Source organism: Cydia pomonella, unplaced genomic scaffold, assembly GCF_033807575.1.
Source record: "Cydia pomonella isolate Wapato2018A unplaced genomic scaffold, ilCydPomo1 PGA_scaffold_202, whole genome shotgun sequence".
In the NCBI taxonomy this organism is placed as follows: Eukaryota; Metazoa; Arthropoda; class Insecta; order Lepidoptera; family Tortricidae; genus Cydia; species Cydia pomonella.
In genome coordinates, this window is record NW_026907842.1 from 866,845 (window position 1) to 885,423 (window position 18,579).

Genomic DNA, 18,579 nt, shown 5'->3' on the forward strand with positions numbered 1-18,579 from the left:
CGAGCTCACAAAAAGCACGATAAATGCCATGTTACCGAGACATGAGATTTCTTGTCAAGAGCCAAACGAAGAGACACGTAATCACGTTACTAACTTCTACGTCTACATTATCAGTGATAAAGTAATTTAAATCGGAAGCTACATTTACACATTTTTAGGAGTTATTTAGAATGATTTAACCACCTGAAAACTTGTTTAAAACCATGACACAATATGTAGCGAGGTGATCGCGTGACTTACTTGCAAGTGCATATTGCCCGTGGCGTAAATCCTGCCATCGTCGTCAATATACACAGTGAAGTCCCCTCCACACGCCGCCAGCGCCTTCGACGGCCCGCCGGCCCGCGGCGTGCAGGCGGTGGCGGCCTCTTGCGCGTTGTCGGGCTGCGAATCCGTCCGGATTCTCACTGCAGTTGGTATTGTTATTTGTTTTCTATCACCGCTTCCTATAAGCAACCAAAATAGATATTTCATATGCAAACTCCAATGCGATACTCGCTGTTCAAAATTGAACATAAGTTATAATTGAAGTGCCCTGAAAATGCCTTGCGATAAGTATACTCGTAATTCGAACAATAATACTTTTTCAAGTAAAAGTGCGTTCAGATGTGGCGAACGCGCCAATCTCGAATCACACTGCATGCGCGTTGCACATTAGGACGAAATGCTCGCAAGTTACGTTCCTTTTATAAATGGTGCACATTCGCCAGATCTGGATGTATTTTAAATGAAAATAAATCAATTGTTGAGATACTGACCTAATTGTCCATCAAAATTCAAACCCCATGAGTACAGCGTGCCCGCACTGTCGACGATGCACGAATGGTGCCACCCAGCTGACATCTGCAATATAAATAAATAAAACACCGGTCAAGAGCATGTCAGACTGCTCAGTGTAGGGTTCCGTAGTTCTTCTGTCACAATGCGCTGAACGGAGGCTATTAATGTAACACGTACAGTCATGGAATTTGAAGGAATGTCACTTTTCGATTTTATGTAAATGCATTGTTCAAAAGTAAATTGTACACTATAAGCCAAAAGCACTTTCGGAGCGCTTATTAAGACTTTTAACTATACCTCCTTTTATGAGCATTAGAAAAAGGATAAACAATCTTGACGTGTTTATTGAAAAACACTTAACAAAAATAAGTTACACTAAATGTGTAACAAATTATCATGCACAAATATTTTAGTGGCAGCGAGCACTGAGAACAGCGCGGTCTGTTTGTATATTTAATTTGTTGCTACATTATCGCATTGGGTTCAGCCTGTAATGATAATTGTATGTGGCGCCAGGTGCGGGTGGCGGCGGGCGGGCGCCCCAGCACCACGCCTCTTGCTTGTACTCGTAAGTACGTATGAATGAGACCTGTAAGATGGGCGCCGCCACGGCGGCGGTGTCGAGGCGCAGCGGCGCCAGGTGCGGGTCGGGCGCGGCGGCGGCGGCGGGCGGGCGCCCCAGCACCACACCTCTTGCTTGTAAGTACGTATGAATGAGACCTGTAAGATGGGCGCCGCCACGGCGGCGGTGTCGAGGCGCAGCGGCGCCAGGTGCGGGTCGGGCGCGGCGGCGGCGGCGGGCGGGCGCCCCAGCACCACACCTCTTGCTTGTAAGTACGTATGAATGAGACCTGTAAGATGGGCGCCGCCACGGCGGCGGTGTCGAGGCGCAGCGGCGCCAGGTGCGGGTCGGGCGCGGCGGCGGCGGCGGGCGGGCGCCCCAGCACCACACCTCTTGCTTGTAAGTACGTATGAATGAGACCTGTAAGATGGGCGCCGCCACGGCGGCGGTGTCGAGGCGCAGCGGCGCCAGGTGCGGGTCGGGCGCGGCGGCGGCGGCGGGCGGGCGCCCCAGCACCACACCTCTTGCTTGTAAGTACGTATGAATGAGACCTGTAAGATGGGCGCCGCCACGGCGGCGGTGTCGAGGCGCAGCGGCGCCAGGTGCGGGTCGGGCGCGGCGGCGGCGGCGGGCGGGCGCCGCAGCACCACACCTCTTGCTTGTAAGTACGTATGAATGAGACCTGTAAGATGGGCGCCGCCACGGCGGCGGTGTCGAGGCGCAGCGGCGCCAGGTGCGGGTCGGGCGCGGCGGCGGCGGCGGGCGGGCGCCCCAGCACCACACCTCTTGCTTGTAAGTACGTATGAATGAGACCTGTAAGATGGGCGCCGCCACGGCGGCGGTGTCGAGGCGCAGCGGCGCCAGGTGCGGGTCGGGCGCGGCGGCGGCGGCGGGCGGGCGCCCCAGCACCACACCTCTTGCTTGTAAGTACGTAGAATGAGACCTGTAAGATGGGCGCCGCCACGGCGGCGGTGTCGAGGCGCAGCGGCGCCAGGTGCGGGTCGGGCGGGTCGGGCGCGGCGGCGGCGGCGGGCGGGCGCCCCAGCACCACACCTCTTGCTTGTAAGTACGTAGAATGAGACCTGTAAGATGGGCGCCGCCACGGCGGCGGTGTCGAGGCGCAGCGGCGCCAGGTGCGGGTCGGGCGCGGCGGCGGCGGCGGGCGGGCGCCCCAGCACCACACCTCTTGCTTGTAAGTACGTAGAATGAGACCTGTAAGATGGGCGCCGCCACGGCGGCGGTGTCGAGGCGCAGCGGCGCCAGGTGCGGGTCGGGCGCGGCGGCGGCGGCGGGCGGGCGCCCCAGCACCACACCTCTTGCTAGTATAGTAGGTATGAATGAGACCTGTAAGATGGGCGCCGCCACGGCGGCGGTGTCGAGGCGCAGCGGCGCCAGGTGCGGGTCGGGCGCGGCGGCGGCGGCGGGCGGGCGCCCCAGCACCACACCTCTTGCTTGTAAGTACGTATGAATGAGACCTGTAAGATGGGCGCCGCCACGGCGGCGGTGTCGAGGCGCAGCGGCGCCAGGTGCGGGTCGGGCGCGGCGGCGGCGGCGGGCGGGCGCCCCAGCACCACACCTCTTGCTTGTAAGTACGTATGAATGAGACCTGTAAGATGGGCGCCGCCACGGCGGCGGTGTCGAGGCGCAGCGGCGCCAGGTGCGGGTCGGGCGCGGCGGCGGCGGCGGGCGGGCGCCCCAGCACCACACCTCTTGCTTGTAAGTACGTAGAATGAGACCTGTAAGATGGGCGCCGCCACGGCGGCGGTGTCGAGGCGCAGCGGCGCCAGGTGCGGGTCGGGCGCGGCGGCGGCGGCGGGCGGGCGCCCCAGCACCACACCTCTTGCTTGTAAGTACGTAGAATGAGACCTGTAAGATGGGCGCCGCCACGGCGGCGGTGTCGAGGCGCAGCGGCGCCAGGTGCGGGTCGGGCGCGGCGGCGGCGGCGGGCGGGCGCCCCAGCACCACACCTCTTGCTTGTAAGTACGTAGAATGAGACCTGTAAGATGGGCGCCGCCACGGCGGCGGTGTCGAGGCGCAGCGGCGCCAGGTGCGGGTCGGGCGCGGCGGCGGCGGCGGGCGGGCGCCCCAGCACCACACCTCTTGCTTGTAAGTACGTAGAATGAGACCTGTAAGATGGGCGCCGCCACGGCGGCGGTGTCGAGGCGCAGCGGCGCCAGGTGCGGGTCGGGCGCGGCGGCGGCGGCGGGCGGGCGCCCCAGCACCACACCTCTTGCTTGTAAGTACGTAGAATGAGACCTGTAAGATGGGCGCCGCCACGGCGGCGGTGTCGAGGCGCAGCGGCGCCAGGTGCGGGTCGGGCGCGGCGGCGGCGGCGGGCGGGCGCCCCAGCACCACACCTCTTGCTTGTAAGTACGTAGAATGAGACCTGTAAGATGGGCGCCGCCACGGCGGCGGTGTCGAGGCGCAGCGGCGCCAGGTGCGGGTCGGGCGCGGCGGCGGCGGCGGGCGGGCGCCCCAGCACCACACCTCTTGCTTGTAAGTACGTAGAATGAGACCTGTAAGATGGGCGCCGCCACGGCGGCGGTGTCGAGGCGCAGCGGCGCCAGGTGCGGGTCGGGCGCGGCGGCGGCGGCGGGCGGGCGCCCCAGCACCACACCTCTTGCTTGTAAGTACGTATGAATGAGACCTGTAAGATGGGCGCCGCCACGGCGGCGGTGTCGAGGCGCAGCGGCGCCAGGTGCGGGTCGGGCGCGGCGGCGGCGGCGGGCGGGCGCCCCAGCACCACACCTCTTGCTTGTAAGTACGTATGAATGAGACCTGTAAGATGGGCGCCGCCACGGCGGCGGTGTCGAGGCGCAGCGGCGCCAGGTGCGGGTCGGGCGCGGCGGCGGCGGCGGGCGGGCGCCCCAGCACCACACCTCTTGCTTGTAAGTACGTATGAATGAGACCTGTAAGATGGGCGCCGCCACGGCGGCGGTGTCGAGGCGCAGCGGCGCCAGGTGCGGGTCGGGCGCGGCGGCGGCGGCGGGCGGGCGCCCCAGCACCACACCTCTTGCTTGTAAGTACGTATGAATGAGACCTGTAAGATGGGCGCCGCCACGGCGGCGGTGTCGAGGCGCAGCGGCGCCAGGTGCGGGTCGGGCGCGGCGGCGGCGGCGGGCGGGCGCCCCAGCACCACACCTCTTGCTTGTAAGTACGTATGAATGAGACCTGTAAGATGGGCGCCGCCACGGCGGCGGTGTCGAGGCGCAGCGGCGCCAGGTGCGGGTCGGGCGCGGCGGCGGCGGCGGGCGGGCGCCCCAGCACCACACCTCTTGCTTGTAAGTACGTATGAATGAGACCTGTAAGATGGGCGCCGCCACGGCGGCGGTGTCGAGGCGCAGCGGCGCCAGGTGCGGGTCGGGCGCGGCGGCGGCGGCGGGCGGGCGCCCCAGCACCACACCTCTTGCTTGTAAGTACGTATGAATGAGACCTGTAAGATGGGCGCCGCCACGGCGGCGGTGTCGAGGCGCAGCGGCGCCAGGTGCGGGTCGGGCGCGGCGGCGGCGGGCGGGCGGGCGCCCCAGCACCACACCTCTTGCTTGTAAGTACGTATGAATGAGACCTGTAAGATGGGCGCCGCCACGGCGGCGGTGTCGAGGCGCAGCGGCGCCAGGTGCGGGTCGGGCGCGGCGGCGGCGGCGGGCGGGCGCCCCAGCACCACACCTCTTGCTTGTAAGTACGTATGAATGAGACCTGTAAGATGGGCGCCGCCACGGCGGCGGTGTCGAGGCGCAGCGGCGCCAGGTGCGGGTCGGGCGCGGCGGCGGCGGCGGGCGGGCGCCCCAGCACCACACCTCTTGCTTGTAAGTACGTATGAATGAGACCTGTAAGATGGGCGCCGCCACGGCGGCGGTGTCGAGGCGCAGCGGCGCCAGGTGCGGGTCGGGCGCGGCGGCGGCGGGCGGGTCGCGGCGCGCCGCCGCCGCGCGCACCTGCTGCGGACTCGCGCCCCAGCACCACAACTCTTGCTTTTGAGTTAGCGCCAACTGAAACAATTATACTGATACTCAAACAAAGCTAGCCTAAAAATTAACCTTGGATTTAAAATTATTAACTTCATTAATATATGAGAACACTATCAGGTACCGGTGGCCTACTGGACTTCTACAATATCATCTCTCGCTGTCTGTCTCACAGCGTTATGGTTAGACTAGAGTATAAGGCCTCGGTTGTTCTCACCCGCGGCCCGTGGCGAGCACTGTTTATCGTGCGCGCCGGAGCCGAGCTAGCCGAACACGCCGTTATGGTTCAACACTAGCGATAGCGTATACACAGTAGAAATAGACTTACATTGTGGAAGTACCCCACAGCAATATTCTCAACAGGGTCGAGCGCGACCCGCAGCGGCAGCGAGCTCTTGTCGCGCGCGCCGGAGCCGAGCTGACCGAACACGCCAGCGCCCATCGCCCACACTTCGCCATTGCGGGTTAACACTACGGTGTGACACGCGCCGCAACCCACGCGCAGTACCTGTCAGGTAAAGAAATATGCTATAATTTTCATTGAAGTGGAGCGGCTCCTAAGCTCTGTTTTTATATCCCTGACATTAAAATGACGGTTGAAAGTGACAATTTACTGCCCAGTATTTTGTAACAATTTTAAATTAGTAGATCTGTGAGCTGTAGAGCTCGCGATAAGATTGACATGATTGATGAGTCATTATCACAGCTCACTCACAATAGTCTTAGGTGCCATAGACGCTAATCCTAAAGCTACATAAAAGTCCTTTACGCCAATTTCCACCATTTTGAATATTGTCCAAAAAACGAAACGACAGTACACCTGCTTACAACATCTCACGAGAATCGATTGAGAATTGCGATCTGTAGAAAACATCCGGACATACGAAAGCAGATTGCCCGAGAAAAACGGACACCTCCGCTATCGCTTCGGTCAACTAAAATCAAAATTCGGCTGAACAGATTAGGGAATTGAATGGTTTATTAGTATCTTGTATATAAAAAAGGATCAATCTGAGAATCATGGTAAAAGGAAAATCGCTATCTGAACCTGATTGACTGGTAACAAAGATGATCCTTACTTTTCTGCCCTGGAACTTGGTGACTAGCTGCGGAGTCCATTTATCATCTATGGTGCCAAGACCGAGCTGACCATGCACGCCCCACCTTTAAAATAAAAATGTTCAATTATCCATTTATCAAGACTACAAGCTCGCGTCTGTTCAATATGAGACGTAGAGGTTGGACAGTAATTCCATTAGAGGTCATCATCATTTAAGAGCATGGCTCTTGTCGGTGGAGTAGACGCCAGTTTTCGCGGTCCTCGGCCAAGTTCTTTAGGTCCCTGTAAGACACGACATTTGCTTTTCCTTTAGAGGTAAGCATCTATAAAGAGTCACGCGTTGTGGTCGCAATGCTAGCCAAGCTCGTCAGTTACAAATAGCTGTAGTACCCTGCCGCATATAACTAATTAGTCATGTCACGCTCGCATCGAAGAGCCGCGCACCATGGCCGCGTCACCATCTACGAGGGTGGATTGAAAAATCCGCGGCCTGAATATTAAAAAGAAAACAGAGGTTTTTTATTTTTATTTTTCTACATAGTCCCCGTCGAGTTCAATGCACAAGTGCCATCCAGTGTCAAGTGTTCCATCTGGATTCCAGAGCCATTACACCACTTTTGAAGAAGCTTTCCTCGAGACCTTCAAAATAGGCATCCACCTCAGCTTGGACCTCGTCGTTACTTGAAAATTTCATACCACCCATGTTTTTTTAAATTGAGGAACAGATGAAAGTCCGATGGTGCTAAATCGGGTGAAAATTGGGTGGGGCAATAATTCAAACCCACATTTGGCAATCTCCGCCATCGATTTTAGTGACGTGTGAACACATGCATTGTCCTGGTGGACCTGGAAGACAACTTTCTTTGTCAACATTCCAGGTCTTTTTATCTTCAGAGCCTCGCGTAATCTGCGTAATAACTCGGAATTTATAGTTTTACCTTTCTGAAGATAGTCAACCATTATTATTCCCTTTGCATCCCAGAAAACAGATGCCATGAGCGTATTGGCCAACTAAATTGCTTTGGCTTTTTTGTGAGGCGGAGATCCAGGACGAACCCACTGCTTCGATTGCTGTTTGGTCTCTGGTGTATAGTGGTGGACCCACATCTCGTCCGTAGTAACAAAAAGTCTTATATATCATAGAGTCGTACAGGTCTAGACATTCACGTGAATTAGTACGACGAGCGATTTTTTGTTCCACTGAAAGAAGCCTCGGGACCCATCTCGCCGACACCTTGGAAAAACCTAATTCGTGGACTATAATATATTGAGTTTGTGGGGACATATATACATACTTAAACATATACATCGACCGACGTCGTGTCCGTTATAGAAACAGTGAAATTGTTCTGATAAGAACAGTTTATAGATCGATCGATTGACACTCTGCGGTTAAGCAGAGAAACGGTGACGCTTGCTCTAACAAGAGCAGTTTTGAGTTTGCCCTGAGAAGGGCAGTTTTATGTTGCCCTGACAAGGGCAGTTTATGCATATGCGGAGCCTGCAGCATCCTCTTCGTGTCTTCTACCGGCGTGTATCAAGCAGCGGAGCGGGACACGGCGCACCGACGACACGATGTGCACCCTACGGAGGCCGGCCGAGAAAAGGACGGGAACGTTGGCGCGCTTTACTTTATAGGCGCGCGCGAATGCCGCGGCCACGCGCCGCAACCTTGCGCCCGCGCACCTCACCCCGCGCGTCCCGCGCGGCTACTATTATTTATCACGCTCTTTCCTGTATATAGATCTCTTTCTTACATTTCTCTAATTTTGTATAAATTACGCGCATTTTGTAAATAAATTCATTCAATCTTGTACATAGCTAAAAACGTCTTTCACTCCAAGAACCTTCTGATATCTGCCTACATGGTACCTACCTCACCATAAGTTCTTTCATAAGAGATGCCTACGATGTCAGCTATTTCCCGCACCTTTAATCGCCGTTCTTTCATTATCATTTCGCATAATAATTGCCACATTGTCCGTGTTAGTCACCGTTGTTGGCTCAGATCATAGAAAGTACTAGATGGCTGACGGAGGCGTGGCGCGTGTCGCCGCGACATGGCCACATCGTGGCCATACCAGCCCGCCGTAAGACAGTAGCAAATTAGCTGTCATTGAACAATGTGCGCGTCAATTTTATTGAAATGCCGAATTATAGCGTTATTTTGTGTCGAAATAGGAGTGCATCCAAAAACTATAAGGATCATGGAGTTACATACCACATTTTTTTTCACGTATTAGTCAATAAAACCACACATTTTAACAAATAAATCCAGTGACATATGATTTTTCTGAGTCAGACCATGTTGTCATACAAACGCGTGGCAATTTGACTATGCATCCTACATTGACGCTTTGGCATGGAAAACTATTTGTAGTGTCCATAGCAACGGCGCAATGCATTAAACCGCTAACGATATTCACAGGGGCATTATTGTTTCTTGGTACGGCCGCCAACCGCTCCCTTCATTGACGCCGCGAAGTAGAGTGGTGCTCGTGCATATAATTGATCTTTGAGCGTTATCGATAAAAATGTTTGGATGTAGTGTGTATGAAAGTAATTATTTTTCAAGTAAAATTTTACAATTATTTTATATGCACCTAATGTTTAATTTAATACTTATTAATTTGGATTAAAAATCGAATAGTGGAGATGCGGAATAACTTACCGAAATAATTAAATTATACTGGTTCTGAATTACTCCTTGTTGAGCGTCCACAGATCGGCGGCACTTTGGATATTGATGTGCTTGAATTATATGGATCTCACTTTCCTTTATATATTTATTTGTAGTGCATGCAATATCGTAATTTGTGGATTTTTTCTCTTCAGACATTGAAATGTGTCATGTACATATACTTCTTTTTCCGCCTTGCCGTTTATTTGAAAACCCGACAAGGAGGTCAGAATAGATAATAAAAAAGGTTATATTTATGCGGCGCAAACATTCCCCCGGCCTTGAAAGGAATAGTTTTCAAAAGTTATTTAAATAAATCATTTACTACATAATAGCATCCTTATTGCTCAGAGAAAACTAAATGAACATAAACAAATTAGGCCTACATAACTTAATAGAAATAACGAATTACTAATAGAAATACATATATTATTGAGAAGGCAAAGGACATAATTTGACTAAAGGTGTTTTAAGTATGCCTGATTTGGTTTTAACCAAAGCAACTCTGGCAATACCATCCTTGCCCGGCATAAGTTTAGTTATAAGACCTAACGGCCAATGTAAAGGCATAACATTCTCTTGAAGAATAACTACAACTGTTCCTTCCTTAACAGGCTGAGAAGGAGTATTCCATTTTTGTCTGGTTTGCAACGTGTGCAAATACTCATCGCGCCACCTCTTCCAAAATGATTGTGTTAAACGATCTAATAATTGATATCTTTGCAAAAGATGATCAGATGTTACCTCCGCAACAGACGCAGCTGGAAGATATTTCAATGGAGTAACATTAAGAAAATGAGCTGGTGTCAATGCGGAAGGCTCAGCGGGATCAGAGCTTAACACGGATAGTGGCCTAGAATTTAATAAAGCCTCAATTTCACATAGAACTGTCATTAATTCCTGAAATGACAAAATTTGTTTACCTATAGTACGATACAAGTGTAATTTGACGCATTTAACATTACTTTCCCAACATCCTCCAAAATGTGGAGCACTGGGAGGAATAAATCGCCAAATTATCTTATTGGCTGATAGTTCATTTTCCCAAGCCTCTTTATACTCATTCGCAAGGAAATTATGAAGTTCATGCAAATATGTATTGGCTCCCTGGAAGTTTGTTCCGTTATCGCTGTATATGTATTTAACAGGACCGCGTCTGGATAAAAACCGCTTAAATGCTGACATAAAACTTGCTGTACTTAAGTCAGTTGCAAGTTCTAAATGAATTGCTCGCGTTGTGAGACATGTGAATAAGCACAAATAAACCTTTTGACTCTTCACACCCCTTCGTCGAACAGGTGTACAATACAAAGGACCAGCGTAATCGCAACCAGTATGTATAAAGGCTTTCTCAACTTGATTTACCCTACATGCTGGTAAGTCTGCCATCATTGGGCAGTTAGCCTTTGGCTTGGTCCGGAAGCAGTAATTGCATAAATGAATCCGATGACGAATAATACATCGAGCTGCTATAATCCAGAAGCGATGTCGCAGAATAGATATAAGAGTTTCAGGTCCTGCATGTAAATGGTGTCGATGGTAGTAATCGACCAGTAGATTAATGATGTGATCACGACGTGGCAATAACAAAGGATGTTTATAATCGTAATCTTCATTAGAATTACTGAGACGTCCTCCGACGCGAAGAATTCCATCTTCAATAAATGGCTTCAGGCTTGCAAAAGCCTTTGTAAACCCTTTTTTCAAGGTCATGTCTAAAATATGTTGACTGAAATAAACTCTTTGTAGAGCTCGTACAATTTCCAGTTCGGCTGTTGTTAAGTCATCAGCGCTAATAAGACCTTTAGGTAATCGTTTTATGAATTTTAAGATATAGGCAACTGTGCGAACATATCTAATCCATGACGAGAACCGTTTAGACAAATCATAAATTATGCTGTCGTTCGAATTGTCACAAGTCATTAAAGAAACCGTTTTTTCTTCAGGAACGTTAACTTCGTCTGGAATAAACGCCTGAATCGGCCATTCGTTTTTTGGGAGCTTCATCCATGGAGGGCCTGATAGCCATAGAGGATGGTTCACCAGTTGTGCTGGAGTTAAGCCTCTAGACAGGCAGTCACTTGGATTCTCTGTTCCCTTGATATGATAAAAATGATCGCCTGACAAGTTCTCTTGGATCTTAGTAACTCGATTGGCCACAAAGGTTTGCCATCGATGGGGCGACGAATGAATCCAACAAAGTGTCACTGTTGAATCGGAAAAGGCCAACACAGAGTCAATTGGGTATCTGGTTGAGTAGGTATCAACCACCCTTTTCATTAGTTGTGACAATAGCAATGCTGCGCATAATTCCAGTCTTGCTAGGCTAACAACCTTCACGGGCGCTATCTTAGATTTAGCGCAAATTAAATTAATGACACCCCGGTCATTATTAGGAAAGGTGACGTAGGCATAAACCACTCCACCATAAGCCCTTTCACTAGCATCCGAAAAACCGACTATAGTTAATGAACAGTTTTCAATAACACCTATATGTCTGGAAATGTTAATGTTAGATAGTAGCGGTAGTTCACTTTGGAACTGTTGCCATTGGCGTACAATTTGATCAGGCGGCAATTCATCCCAATCGATTTTCAAAAGCCATAACTCCTTTATTAGAAGCTTAGCAAACACGATTACAGGGGCAACTAAGCCCAGAACATCGAATAGTCGAGCTACTGATGAAAGAATGTTTCTTTTAGTACACGGTCGATCATCGGGACTAACCTGGAACTTGAATACATCTTCACCAGGATACCAACGAAGACCTAAAATCTTCAACGTTGTATCATCGTCGAAGGTGACACTTTGGGACAGATGTAGTTCCTTTGGTATTTCTTTCAGAACAGCTGCAGAATTAGACGACCATTTTGCCAGTTGGAATCCGCCTTTCAAGAACAAATCCAGCAGTTGTTTAGTCGCTTGTACAGCCTGGTCTTCATCAATAACTGAACTGGCTACATCATCCATATAAATATCACGAGATGCGATTTCTTTTGCGAGTGGGTATTTATCACCTTCATCAGCTACTAACTGTTTGACAGTTCGCAGTGCCAGAAAAGGACTGCTACGTAGACCGAAAGCTACCCTGTTATATTGAAACACCCTTATAGTTTCTTCAGGACCAAACCTGTAAAGGATACGCTGATAAGGACGATCCTCCCCCCGTACGTCAATACACAGATACATTTGACGTACATCAGACGTGATGGCAATAGCAAATAATCGCAAGTTTAGGAGAATGCAGAACAAGTCAGCCTGTAGACTTGGTCCTGCGTGAAGTATGTCATTTAATGATAAGCCGCTTGTGGTCTGTGCACTAGCGTCCAGCACAATTCTCACCTTTGTGGTTGTTCTGTCACTTTTGACAATTGCGTGATGGGGTATGTGATAAGCATCATTTGACTTATCATTCGGAACCTCAGATAAGTATTTTTTATCAATATGTTCACGGATAACTTCATCATAAGCTGGCTTTAACTCAGGTTGTTTGAGGAATTTTCTTTCAAGTGCTAAAAATCTGCGTTCAGCAGTCTTGTAAGAATTGCCTAAATTGTTTGGTTCCAATTTAAATGGAAGTGCAACTTCGTACCGCCCGTCTTCCAAACGATTCACTGTATTTTTGAATATGTCTTCAGCTTGTTTGTCGGCAGGACTATGAATGACTCCATCTAAATCTTCAATTTCCCAAAATTTTTGCATCAAATTTCCCACTTCAACCGAAGTAAAATACCCAGCTGCTGAGTAGGAAGCATTTACTGCGGGAGCATCACCTAATATGATGTACCCCAGTGTAGTTTCTAAAGCGTCAGGCAAACCAGGTTGGTTCGCAATTTTATCCGACATTAACAATTTGGTGAATAACTTAACACCAAGAAGTACGTCAATTTCTCCTGGGATCGCCCAGGAATCATCTGCTAGATGTAAATTATCAAACAGATCAGATGAAGATTGATCAATATGACAGGTCGGTAAATCAGGCGTGATCTCATCTAATACAAGCGCTTCGATAGTATATTGACATTTAGGATCATATCTTGACCTAAATGTTAAGTTGACAGTTCCTCGAATGGGTTGTGTTATCGTTGTTCCCCCTAATCCATTTATTGAAGTCACGGGGCTGCTGTGTACAGGAAGACCTAAATTCTTGCAGCACTTCAATGTAACGTAATGTTTCTGTGATCCTGGATCCAGCAGACATCTCAAAACCTTGTCCTTGCCGTTACGCCCACTAGCTAGCACCTTAGCAGTGGCGAGAATTTCCGTCAAGGGTGATTTAGTCTGTCTCAATGCCGAATGAGTACATACGGAGGCACCGTTGTCCGTCACAGATGAACTTGTGCTAGCTTCACTATCATCCTTAGGTGAGGACTTGGACTCGTTTCTCTTCATTACAGGTTTTCAAAGTGTAACGTTGTATGATGTTTGCCTTGACATTTACGACAAGTTTTCTTTGAGGAACATTTCGATGCAGTATGATGCGTGTTCAGACAATTAGTGCACGCGTGAGTTTCCTTAACGAAATTAAATTTTTCGTTAGGTGGGAGTTTCATGAAGGAATTACAATTATAAAGTTGCGAGTGATCATTACTCTTACACATAGCACATGGATTTCCGTTGTCATGCCCTTGCGTGCTAACATACGCTTGGGGTGTGCGAGGGAGAGGAGCTCGCACGCTGCTAGTGCTGGCAGCGGAGCCGCTTTCAGCCTTAGTTGGCGTTCGTTGCGATGTCCGATATAAAATCTTCACTTGTTCACTAACGAAACAAATGAATTCGTCATATGTAGGCATTTTAGAAGAATTCCGAATAGACATCTCAAAATTCTTTGTGGTATCTGAATCTAATAACTTAAGACCCAGATGAATGAAAATAAAGTCACTTAAGTTTTCGAGCTTGAGTTGTTTTATTGCTGAAATAGTAGCAGCAAACGAATCAATTGTTTTTTCTAAAATAGATGCCGAAGGACCGTTGACGTTGACAGGTTTCATCGAAAACAGCTGGTTTAAATATGACGTTGCCAATGCGCGTTTATCATCATATTTTGCGATCAATGCTTCCCAAACTGTGTTGTAATTTTCTGCGGCAGGTATAACTCCCACACAGATCGACTTTGCTTTTCCTGTCAGATGACTAAATAAGTAATGAACACGCTCAGAATCTGTAAGTTTTTTATTCTCATGTATGATACGCTTAAATGTTTCATAGAAGTATGGGAAATTTTGAATATCTCCATCGAAAGAAGGAAGATCAATCCGTGGGATTTTAATGGAGTCGTCCTTACAGGTATGGCTTGAATCCCTGGATGTCGAGAGGCTCGGAGCAGGTGCATCAATTTTTGTAATTTGACATTTGATTACGCAGTAGAGATCTTCAAACGCGTTCATTGCGCTGTAGTTCACGTTATATTCCGGGTCCAACTCCAAGTTCAGAAGATTGACGTCATCCATCAACTCTATAAATTCTTTCCTCAGTTGATCGACCAATCGAGCTTGCGCGATGAACTGCGATAGAGCCTTCTTGTCACTGCTTAGCTTTGGAATCATATCGTAAATGTTTTGTAAACGTATGAAACATTGAGCACGCTTTGCTTCGGCGAGCTTAAGTCTCGTTGCCATGGTTACCTAGTTGTTACTATGACAGCACGAAAAATATGAATAATTGCCTAAAATACACAAGTAATTGTAAATTATATTCAACTTGAATAATATCTTAATACAAGTCGAAGGAAAATGAAGTAAATACGAACGTTCCGCTTGTATGATACCTTAATACAAGTGTAACTTTCGCAATAGGTTAATTACAGTTAAAGAAAAACTGAGGCCTTCAGGAATAATTTACCCGTAGTTTTCAGTTTATTTTAATGTATTTTGTAACTTAAAATACATAAAAATTATATAACGAACATTGCATGCAAAAATGTCCCGTGAAAATTAAAACACAATATGACAGTTACAAATTACGAAATATTATTTGTAACACATCTATTTATGAATAAGGTAGCGCGATGAATAATTCCACACATTTCCACACACTACGCGTAAAAATAACAGACAATAACAATAACTTAGTATACTGACTGTACCTTTGGATAAATTAATTACCTACGGGAACATCTTGATAAAGAATTAAGAAACCGCGATTCAGTGAGCAACAAGGATGAATTATAGAATTTTAAAGGTAAATTTGGAATCCGGTTCATAGGCCAAAAAATGGAGATGCGGAATAACTTACCGAAATAATTAAATTATACTGGTTCTGAATTACTCCTTGTTGAGCGTCCACAGATCGGCGGCACTTTGGATATTGATGTGCTTGAATTATATGGATCTCACTTTCCTTTATATATTTATTTGTAGTGCATGCAATATCGTAATTTGTGGATTTTTTCTCTTCAGACATTGAAATGTGTCATGTACATATACTTCTTTTTCCGCCTTGCCGTTTATTTGAAAACCCGACAAGGAGGTCAGAATAGATAATAAAAAAGGTTATATTTATGCGGCGCAAACAAATAGGTAAGCCAAAAAATAAACTGATTTAATTAAGTACAATTTATTTATAACATTATAGTTTATACCTATAAGTATATTTTATTTAGGTTCTTAGCAACGATTCGAATAACTGCACTAGGTATAATCAAATATGTTCATAATTGCAATTTTTTTCAGTTTCCCGAAAAATTCCAGTATTAAAGAAAAGTGGATAGATGCTACAGGTAGAGGCCCCTAACTGGTTTACGAGCGAGAAAAGTGTTATTTGTTTGGATCATTTTCAAGAAAAATGTTTCCAGTTACACTTCGCCTCATTTATATAACGATAGAATATAAATATGTTTAAAATAATAGTATATTGTATACTTAGTCTATTCAAAAGTTCTATCAGAAAGATTTTTACTGATAATTATGATTACTCTTTCCTTATTATTCGTACATATGATTTAAAAGCTTATTTAATGGTGCATTATACTTACAATATAATTTACTATAACTTGCTTTCGCAGTTCTTCATAACTCTATGTAACATGCTGGAATTGCTTTCAATTGGTGACGAAATATGCTATAATAAACTGAAACTATTTTTTTAATGAAGCGCTCACGTCTAACGACAATCCCAAAGTAAACAATTTAAACAAAAATTACATCAAATAATGACTAAAATTTAAACCAATTTGATTAGTTAAGCATAAACAAGCTTTCGCATCATGGTACATGTTTTTTTTTTTTTAATTAAAAGCTTTGTATTACATTTTATCAGTAAAAACCTTTGTAAGAGAACTTTTGGATCAACTCATATACCTCACACGTACCTTAAAATTCTTAGCTCGTAAATAAGGTCAAAAATTTAAAGGAATATAAATTAAGTCTATGGCAATTATTACTTAAAACAAAAATGTCAAAACTCTAAGGTCATGTTCAGAACATGTAAAATATCGATAGCTCTATCGAATCGTCCTCACTCTAGTGCCGCCGCTCTAGACTTCTACACCGCGCGGTTTGGCCAATCACAGCGCGTGAGTTGGTTGTCTGGCCACGCCTTTAATGATGTGGTGGGGGACAGTTGGAGACAGCGAGACTCGTTGAAATTATGCTTCGTTATAAATCTCCTTACTTCTTATATCTATGGTTGTTGGCCTCCCGGGACGAGGGTCATCTGCGATACTGTCTCGTCCACGCTTGAATTCAGCTGCCCATTTTTTCACCATTTCATGGGCAGGATTGCCCTAATGTACTTTGCATATCATCATAATTTTTTTTCGGTGTCAATCCTTTTTTATGCAGGTATAATCACAGCACGCTGCTCTAATTTATCCATTTTCACGACATCTACCGACACGTAACTTTAAATATGTCGTAAAATTGCTTTTAAATATAGACGCCAATTGAAATTTCGCGGGAAGACAGTTGAATGTTGACATTTCAAAATGGCGGCAGAAAAAAGTTTTTTAGTCACCCCTCGTAGTTACCCTTAACTATTGCGTATCATGTCTTCATGTCACTGTCACGTTGCGCTGTCGCGTATAGCTACAATACGCACCCCCAGGTGTAGAGCCGGCCGCCCCGGTCCACCGCGGCCGAGTGGTAGTGCCCGGCCGCCACGGCCGCGCCGGGCGCGCCGCCGCCGCGTCGCGTATATCTACAATACGCACCCCCAGGTGTAGAGCCGGCCGCCCCGGTCCACCGCGGCCGAGTGGTAGTGCCCGGCCGCCACGGCCGCGCCGGGCGCGCCGCCGCCGCGTCGCGTATAGCTACAATACGCACCCCCAGGTGTAGAGCCGGCCGCCCCGGTCCACCGCGGCCGAGTGGTAGTGCCCGGCCGCCACGGCCGCGCCGGGCGCGCCGCCGCCGCGTCGCGTATAGCTACAATACGCACCCCCAGGTGTAGAGCCGGCCGCCCCGGTCCACCGCGGCCGAGTGGTAGTGCCCGGCCGCCACGGCCGCGCCGGGCGCGCCGCCGCCGCGTCGCGTATAGCTACAATACGCACCCCCAGGTGTAGAGCCGGCCGCCCCGGTCCACCGCGGCCGAGTGGTAGTGCCCGGCCGCCACGGCCGCGCCGGGCGCGCCGCCGCCGCGTCGCGTATAGCTACAATACGCACCCCCAGGTGTAGAGCCGGCCGCCCCGGTCCACCGCGGCCGAGTGGTAGTGTCCGGCCGCCACGGCCGCGCCGGGCGCGCCGCCGCCGAGCCGCGCCTGCAGCAGCGCGCCGCGCGCCGCCGCCGCGTCCCCCGCCGCGCCGCCCCACGCCGCGCCCACGCCCAGCTGCCCGTAGCTGTTATCGCCTGCTGCGTATATCTGCCATGGAACACTACGATATAAACGCTAATATAACGCAATGCTGCTAACGCATTTACGTGTCTGTGTAATAAATAAATCAATGTAAAATGTATCTGTTTTATACTTGGATATTAGTTTTTTTTACTATAGGTCTACAAACTGGGTGTCACAACTAGTACGAGGGCGTTTTGAGAAGTCAGTGACTTTATGTAAAACAAAAATCATTTTAACATATAAATAGTATATTACAATTCTGAACTCCTTGGTAGCTGGCAGTTTTTTTTTTATAAGACGGGACAATAAAAAAGTTGTTGAGGGATATGTCAAATACGATCGGAAAATTGTTGGAAAATGGAGAAAAGTGAATTTCGTGTGTTAATTAAACATTACTTTTTACGTGGAAAAACTATTAAAGAGACTGAAAACTGTTTAATAAAATATTATGGGGAATCTGCTCCTTCTCATGGAATGGTACATAAGTGGTTTACTGAATTTCGTTCTGGACGCAGTACCAATGACGCAGAACGCTCTGGAAGGCCGATTGAAGTGACCACTGATGATGTCGTGAATAAAGTTCACGATATTGTTTTGGATGACCGTCGAGTGAAGATTCGTGAGATAGCTGAGACTGCACACATTTCGTCTGAACGAGTTTTTCATATCTTGCATAGTATATTTTTTTCTTTTTTTTTTATATTTTGAATATGAAAAAGCTTTCCGCAAGATGGGTGCCGCGTTTGCTGACAGCCGATCAAA

The 18,579-nt window shown here is 48.4% G+C and overlaps 1 protein-coding gene across 1 annotated transcript in view; it reads right to left on the minus strand.

Annotated features, from left to right (window-relative positions):
• Positions 1–18,579, minus strand: part of LOC133533756 (uncharacterized) — a 30,908-nt gene that overhangs the window by 2,381 nt on the left and 9,948 nt on the right. The window contains exons 13-18 of the mRNA XM_061872795.1: positions 17,645–17,841; positions 6,387–6,471; positions 5,636–5,815; positions 5,170–5,331; positions 759–843; positions 241–446 (exon numbers count right to left, since the gene is read on the minus strand). Coding sequence (XP_061728779.1) covers positions 241–446; positions 759–843; positions 5,170–5,331; positions 5,636–5,815; positions 6,387–6,471; positions 17,645–17,841 — 915 coding nt within the window. The remainder of the gene's footprint in view (positions 1–240; positions 447–758; positions 844–5,169; positions 5,332–5,635; positions 5,816–6,386; positions 6,472–17,644; positions 17,842–18,579) is intronic.